We start from the raw sequence: 8,899 nt of genomic DNA on the forward strand, positions 1-8,899 counted from the left end.
CAGGCTCTAGTTTTTGACTGATGGTTTGATGGAGGTGTCCAGCCTCGGTCCTTGAGAAATGCTGTCATCTCTGTGATTTAGAATTCGCAGAAGTGAATCAGCTTACATTCAATTTGTGCAGCAGCATCTCAGATGTAATTCATTTTACCAACGTCATTATGATATTACTAAGACTCTGTCTGTATTACTACCGTATAATGTAATATCATGCCAAAATGTAATCAAATAAAGCTGTAAATGTGCTGAATATTTTGTAAACCTGATAATGTAATAAACTAGAACATTTTGTTACAGTAACACAATGATTATTACATCAAAATCAGTATGATGTTTTAACTGATGATGTAACAATAGAACTAATAATGCAGTAACCTAAGATGTTACATTCTGCTTATGCTTCTGAGCTGTGACATTTTAAGACAATGTTATTATTACATCATCAGTTACGAATATTTTATAATTGTAACAAAGTAATAAATATAATGAAACAATGTCATTTTGTTACATTAGCCAGCAAGGGCACAGTGTCATACATAACTTTTATTACATTTTCAGCACATTTATAGGGACAGTGTTGTTGCAGTTTGACAAGTTGTTGCATTACTGAGCAGTTATTACATTATCAGTTATTAGGAAGGTCCTAAAGAGTCTCCAAGTACCGAGTTAGTGAGGAGAGCAAATAAGTTTTTGGATGTTTTTACATGCTTCTGAATAGAAAATTAGACAACTCAGTTCTTTTGAAAGGTCATATTACTTCCATGACTTTTTGCTGCAGTTTGAGGTTTTAGATAAGTGGTCAAATGTTATCATGTGACCTATCATGTGACCTTTTTCCTCAGGAGATGAAACTGAAGTGACAAGTGTCTGTCGATCATAACTTTATTCATTAGAATGTACTTTGCCGTGACTTGTTAGCAGTATGCACTTAGCAAAATGCTTTGCTTTACCATGCTATCAGACTGATGTCATGACAAAAAAGAGACTTTGGAGCATATCGCTGGAAAAGGACATACTTTCCCCGAAGCCTTTTTTTTTTCTTTTTTTCTTTTTTTTTTTTTTACTTTTTTTCACTTCAATGCATTCAAACTGGGCAATCTTCCTCTAGAATGCCCTGGCATGAGAGGATGATAAAATAAATGGGGAAGACTTGTTAGGACCCAGGGTGAAACTAGAACAATTGCACTAAAACTGAAAAGCACTTTCATGTCATTATGATGGTCATATTTCCCTCTAGTCACAAAAAAACATATAACCAAGGTTTTTCAGATTGCACAACTAAATAGAAATCAACAATTTTTTTTTCCCTCCTAACTTGTGTGTTATGCACGTCTGCCTTATGGCCAGATGATAGTGATTTAACACAGAACAAAAATATCTTTTTTTTTTCTTTTTTATTAAACTACGTATGTGACTCATAGATAAGTGTTACAAAGGCGTCCAACATGACAGTCTTATATCACAGGAATCAAAATGTTTTCCATCAGGATCCAAAATAACGTAAATCACCAAAGAATCACAGACACTTCCACAATTTGTGGTCCCAAAATTAGGTCACATGATAATCATGTAAAAGTGCATGGGTTGGGTTAATCTGGACTAGAATAAGATTGGCGTATTGTATGAAAAGGATATGAATCAGTAACTTCTTTCTCTCAATATTACATGCAAATTGGTACCTTTTTGACGTAACGTTTTTTCTCTAATGCCAATGTTTAAACTCAACCCGATTTCAACCCCATCTCTCCTGTTTCTAACCCTCCAAACCTCTTGATCCCTCCCTCCTGGCACCCTCCCTGCTAACCGCTCATTGTCTAGCAGGAGGCACAAAACAACATAGGGCAGTTCACATTCTGTGTGATAATTAACACTGCCAGTTCTCTGCTTCTTTCCAGAGGGCTTGCCATGTATAACTCAGCACAGTTGTATGTATGAGGATTGTTTCCTGTTTTTCCAAAGCTACTGACTTGCATGCCAAGCTGCCTGTGCAAATAGCAACTGTCATCCATCATCCTTTTGGCCAACATTTGCCTCAAGATCAGCATTTTACACCCATCTCCAATTGACCTTTAATGAACATGAATACACTAATTTGGACAATTTGCTAAATTATTTGTACAATGATTATACTTGGTATTGTTGGTATGATTTTGCTGTATGAGATTACTCGTTCATAGTCTGTGCTTTCAAAGACTCTTAATGTAACTCTGTGGTAGGTTTCTGTATGAAGAACCAATTTGGGGCTTTTTTTTATCCCCTTACTAAATGTTTAAATTCTTGGACTTGAATTTTCTTGAATTTTTGTAACCGTACTATTTTGATCCCTAAACTTCCCAAATTTGTGACCGTACCCGTAGGAAAAGACAACCAGCCAGAGAACAATTGAACTTGTCTCTCTTATTTATTCGTCTGTCTGTCTGTCTGTCTTGTGTATCTGAGTTCGTTGCTCTCTAATCCTGACGCTCGTGCTTTTCTGCACTTTGCAGAAAACAGCCACGATGGAGGAATTCATGCCGACTTAATATATGACAGACCATATGACTATAGCTCGGCGCCTGAAATCATGACGGTAGACCGTATTGCCAAGTATGAATTCTCAACCTTAGAAAGGGGGGTTCCGCAAGGGTATCCATTGAGGGAACTACAGGAAGATAAAATGCAGTATTTGCAGGTATATTTATTGATTTTCTTCATTTCTTTTGTTTTATCAATTGAACTATTTCTCAGTGACACTTACTTGCTAATGTGCATGGTGAAATGGCCGTGTGGGCCTTTTACAGTATCTGGTTTTGCTTGATCTTTCTGGAATCATTTGGCATTTTGTGATGTTATATTTTCCAGATATGACTATGATTTTTCTTTTTTTTTTTTCCCCAAAAAAGTCTCTCTTTTTTAAATAACCAAAATATACTGGCTGACTAATGTTTGGCAAATATGACCATCAGCAGTTCCACCAATATATTAGATAGCCTCATTTATCAACTACTATATATTGTGATTGACATGGACCTTCAAACTACTGACTGTGTTGAATGAGGGTAAGAGATAAGTAACTGACTTACCTTCTGCATTTCAGGAAACCTTCACCCTTTCAGGAAAGCAACACAAACTGCTCATGCTCTACCCAAAAGCACTGTGTCCATTGGATCCAACATCCAAGCCAGTCAGTTGCAGAGCTGTGAAATGCTCCTCTTCAGCCTGCATTAACCCCAAAGCTTGTTTCCAACATGCAGCCTTCTAGGGCAATTCAACAAAAGCCTATGTCCTGTTTTTGGCACTGACTTAACTCTAAACTACAAATTGTGGCCCAGAATCCACTAGTTAATAGCATCTGTTAAACTTTCAAGGTCATCCCTATCCACCCAGGAGTTAACAAACTTAAGATAAAATTCTACCGATTAAAAATGCTAATGGAATATTCGGCCAAGTGTTGAAGAAAATTACTTGCTGGACTTGGCCTGGAAGACTGAATTTGGAGATGAACCTAAAGAATCAACTTTGTCACAACCCACATAGCCTTAACTTACACTCACCCCCTGCCAAGCTCTAACCACTGTGTCATCTTTGTCATTATCAGCAACTCAACAAGGGCTTCAGTGTTTCAGTACAGCCTGCAGCCCAAACAGCTGACAGTGAACAGAACAATTTGCTTACATTTTATTTTTAAATGGATAACAGCTCAATTAATTCCCCAATTGTCCAAAATTTTGAAATGGATCTTCCATAGAAAGAATAATCTTCCCACTGGATTGGATCTCTATTCTCTATTTGATTTTTTTTTTTTAAACAAGCCTTGAAACAGAGATGTATACAGTAGCTGTCACTTCATCATTACTCCATTCACTGTGTTTGTCTAACATGCATCTCTTCACGTAACAGTGATTTCATATCATGGTATAGTAATGTTTCTGTTATTCCTTGTTGTATAAATGCAATTGTGAGACAAACGAGGTGAATTTGATGATTGTCTGAACTATGACACAATCATGTGAACATATCGTCGAAGGGTTAAAGCGCCGGTTAGACCATAAATCAGCAAAACCCTTCAAATCATGAAGTATAATCTCCATTTAAGAATTGCTGTGGCAGTTCTCAAGTGGCTTGATTGCAGAATAAAGCCTCTCACCAATTGGCCTGCTGTTGATTGTCTCTCTCCCATTGTGCCCAGTTTGTCCTGCATCCTAATCCATTCTAAAGCTTGTGCTGCCCTCTGCTGTTCAGCCCCTTCTCTGATGCTACTGTATAGTCTGCTGTCTCATTCCTCTGCATTTGCAAAAAGCCACCACAGGGGGGCAGTCTGATATCAGTCTTGTGCCTCTTGACGCCACTTTGACAAACCCTATCTCTCTTGCATAGTTGTCAGAACAAAGTGGAATGTGAGTATAACATTTAGGAAACTATCAACCTATGCAATAAGTATTAAAGTAGAAAGGATGGGGTTGATTAGTAGCTCAGCAGTAGTCCTGCAGATATGTGTTACTCCTTTAAAATGCTGTTAAATCAGAGAAATTTAAAGGACTAATTAAAAAAAAAAAATAAAATAAATGTGTACCTCCTAGAAAACAGCACTCAGCACCTTGGACAAAAGATTTAATGCAGTCATATCTAATAGCATGGCCCCATGTGATCTGTATTCAATTGTGAGCAGGGTGTTTCCCCTCTCTGCTTGTTTTTGACTAGTACACTTAATTGAAATGATAAGATATAGTTTAGCACACCAAACAAATACAAACGCAGCTCACTGGAGCTACCAGTCAATGATGGGGTAATCCTTTGTATGGCTAAACTTACAGTGTGTTACCACAGTAGATTTGGCAGCCACATAAGCATTGATGTCTTATTCTGTACTATAAAGTTACTTAACATGCAATGTAATGTTACTTGTACATATGCATTGCCAAAATGCTGCTTGCTGTGAGTGAATGTCAAGTAAATGTAGCTTGTAGACTGAAGGCCTGGGTCTGTGTCTTGCGTCCAGGTGCCCCCTACAAGAAGATACTCCCACGACGAAACCGACATGTGGACCAGCGACCAGATCCCCTCCTACCTTCACCGATGGGGCTCCACCGAGGACATGATAGCGACAGCCCACTACAGCTCCAGCTTTCTGCGCCACGAGAGGCGCAGGAGCAGCCTGGTCTCCTGCCACGAGGAGACCCACCACCATCATCACCCGCACCGCAAGCGCCGGCGCTCCGAGGATAGCATGCACTCCCTCAGGCACCTGCCTCGCGTGGTGTGCGGCGGGGAGCGTTATGAGGACGACCTGCGGTGTTTCAGCCGAGACGAGGTGATCAACTTTATAGACGAGACTCCGCTGCCGAGCCCCAGGAAGAGTCCGCGGCGCACATCTGCCATTTCACTCATCCCCAACGTGTATGAACAGCACACAGTCCTTTTCCCACACTTCCCGCTCACAGACTTCGAGCGTGAGCCTCAAGCGCTGAGGCGGCTCTCAGAACACAAAAAGAGCGGGAGTCGGGCCAGCTCGCCTGACAGTTCACCCAAACCTGACAGACCAGCTGGCAAGGACAGCCCCGGAGCCTGTAGCTCTGGGAAAGGCTGCAGAGAGCACCAGCGAGACGGGAAACAGAAGGGTGAACAGGCCTCACCCGGGCACAGCCAGCAGACTGCAGGGCACTCCAGTCACCGGCCCAGGACAGAACTTGGAGCCGGGCACGGGGCTGACTGGGCTCACCAGAAGCACCTGAGCAAGGCCGAGAGTAAAGGAAGCACAAACAGTTTTGTAAGCACACCCTCTGCATCATCATCGGGATATATCACCTTTCACTCTGATTCTGTAGGCTCAACCACCTAAAAACTTCAGTTTGTCCTTGTTAATATAAACACAGTTACTGAAGTTGTTCTTATTACAACAACCACTGGAATACTGGGGGCTATGGGAAAGTGATATACTGGATTATTTGGCCTTTTTAATTGTGCCACCTATCTATTTTACTATATACCACTATAATCCCAAAGTTTCCAATCAGTATCTACAGTATACTTAGATATAAATGGCCTTTGGAGCTTTGGACACATTTCTGAAGGGGCCTGCTGTTTATTTAGTAAATAGGCTGGTCAAACAGCTGGGTGGGTCCTGGGATTCAGCTTCACTTTACAAAATATCCACCGAGGACACTTTTCCCCCCAGCACTAACACAACTAACTGTTTTTGAATGGAGTGAACATTCCCACGCCTTGTTTTTGCTGTTTGATGTTGTTTCCTATGAATTGTTCAAACAATTGGGGGAAATGGGTAAGAGTGGGTGGCGTTGGTATTTTTTGCACATACCAATTCAAAATTCAAATTGTAAAAGCTGTAAAAGCTTTTTTTCATTTCTTTTCTCTAATGGGTGCGTGTTTAGTTGTATGGATACATTTGTTTTTACACCAAACACTATCCTGCCAATAGAGGAGGTCAAAACTGCCCATGGTCCTTGAGATAGAATATGAAACATGGGAGAAGGAATATTTGTTTGATTTTGTTCATGATGTATAACTTTGTTTACTATTGTTATTATCATTATGATTCATAAGAGCTAAATAAATCTCTGGGTTTTTAAATATCATTTGTTGAAGTACACAGAGGTTTAATGCTAATCCCAGACTCACTGCCTAATAGCTTGACATTTGCTGTGTGAGATATAGAAATATTATATGACCCCACCCCCTAAATTCTTCTCATGAAAACCTGAAATCATTTGTTCAAGCAAACTGACAAGTCTTGTATATATGAAGGGTATGGATTTGGTGTTTTCTTTCTTTCTTTCTTTTTTTGTTTAATATTTCTTCCCAGTTCCTGTTATAAACACTGTCATTTTATATGTGTGTGTTAACAACAAGAGATCATCCGACACTGCAGATGCACACCAAATTGCATCCATAAATTTTCACTGATCAAGCCAATACAGCAGCAAAAGATGCTTTGCACTTGGCAGCTGAGCATGACAGGTTGACATCACCTCTTGGCTGTTTGCGTCACGTGAGGAGGCGTTGGTAAAATGCGCATGGTTTGCAAAGTAGCCAATACAAATTATGTTAAATGGTCTGAGAGTGTAAAGTGTCAATTATCTTAACCCTCAGGCCAGCTGCATACAGCCCTATTGAAGTGCAGGTTGCCATATCTGAACCCCCAAATCTGAACAAGATAATTTTAAGATTTTAGCATGAATAAGGGACATTGTGAATAGCATGGAAATGGGAGTTTAGATGCGAATAATGAGTTCTAATCAGTTCAAGAAAAAGCAAACCTGTTGCATTTCATCCATTATCTCATTAGATATGCAAAGACTATATGAATGGTCTTGCACAGCTTTATTTGGTCTAAAATACTGAAAGTTTTTGAGCGTGATGTTGTGATTGATCTTTTTTTTTTAAGATACTGAACTGATTTTTTAAACTAAAGCTCCAAGAAATGCTATAGATGAAAAATAAGCATGGCCCAAAGCCTCAAGAAAGGGATACTGTAGGAGAAAAAATATACCTAATGACGTTTTATTAATTTAATGTGTATATATGCTTATAAAATGCATAGGAACATTTCACACCAGAACAAAGCATTTGCACAGACTATTTAAGGTCCTGAAAACCATGGCAGAATTCTTCATGATGGAGTCAGAAACACCTGAAGTACAGACAAAAAAAAACAAACAAAAAAAAAAAACAGTCAGTTGTAAGTGAGATGCCCCCTTTAAGGCCCGTAGGAGAAACGCTCCCTCCTCTCCCACCATCACTGCCTAAATGGACTTAAAAGCCAAGTTTACACAACTGGATTTTGGAAGACGTGTGAAACCAAAACAAATGTCGGTGTGGACTGACGTTTACCAGTCCTCCTCAAATTCTGAATCAGAATCACAACTTTTTCTTTTTCGCAGCAATAGCATGTGATAGTTACCTGACTTTGAGATGAGTGAGAGTTTGATATCAACCCAAAAATGTACTCTTCCATCAGCAAATCAAAGCATAGCCTCCTTTGGACTTTAGCCTCTGTCAAGGACAGCAACGTTTAACATGAATGTATTTGCACAAGTTAGGTGTAGGTTTGCAGAGAAATTATTTATCAAGAGTGATGACAGTATGACATGAGAAGTATCCAGTAAACCCTTTGATAGCCTTATTAGTTGTGTGGTATTTCTTTGCCATAACATCCCAGTAATGAAGTTGCACGCGTTTGGCGTACACTCTTAAACTCATCCGTTGTCATTAAAATCTCTTTTCTGTTGAAATTCTCATGTATTAGTGCACCTCTCACTTATGGTGGCTTATTCAGTTGGATAGAAAAACCTAAATTTACCTTTCTTTGGGAACACAAGTTCACATTCCCATTTCATATTTTGCTACGTCATAGACTTTTTTGCTTTTGGTTGTGTTTACAATATCAAAATATAATTTTGTAACATATTCAAAGATTTATGACTGTCAAATATGAACGATGTTAAATGTTATGTTTTTCTTGTTCAGATGATGGCTTTGTTAAGAAGATACAACTAAGCTATTTCAAATTAAATTCACACAAGAAGATGCTTCCGACTCTTTTTTTCTCTAAAGATTTTTAGTTGCAGATGCAGTTTATGTTTTATTGATTGACATGGAGCAGTAGAGTTATTTGAGATTATATGTTTTTATGGATTTTGTTGCACACATGAAACGACATTCTGTTACTTCTCATATCACCGTCAGACAGGGGCGTACATGTCATTTTCCAGTGCCGGTGGGCTGCCAGAGCTCAGGTCCCCTGGAGCAGATTTCATGTTTTTTTTCAAAATATACCTTAGTGAGTAGGGCTGTTTCTTCACCAGAGGGTCAAGATATGACACATTTGTACCCAACAGCTCAGTGCACTCCTTCTTCAGCACACATGATAGCGACACAGAACATATTTTTTTTTATCAGAACATTT

General features: G+C 39.2%; 1 protein-coding gene across 1 annotated transcript in view; it reads left to right on the forward strand.

The window, feature by feature from the left end:
• The window catches only part of gpr153 (G protein-coupled receptor 153), a 48,881-nt gene extending 40,359 nt beyond the window's left edge, over positions 1–8,522 (forward strand). Inside the window, exons 5-6 of the mRNA XM_030056573.1 lie at positions 2,484–2,668; positions 4,976–8,522. Coding sequence (XP_029912433.1) covers positions 2,484–2,668; positions 4,976–5,815 — 1,025 coding nt within the window. The 3' untranslated portion in view covers positions 5,816–8,522. The remainder of the gene's footprint in view (positions 1–2,483; positions 2,669–4,975) is intronic.
• Positions 8,523–8,899: the final 377 nt, after the last annotated feature.

The sequence above is a fragment of the Myripristis murdjan genome, chromosome 7 (assembly GCF_902150065.1).
Source record: "Myripristis murdjan chromosome 7, fMyrMur1.1, whole genome shotgun sequence".
Taxonomy (NCBI): domain Eukaryota; kingdom Metazoa; phylum Chordata; class Actinopteri; order Holocentriformes; family Holocentridae; genus Myripristis; species Myripristis murdjan.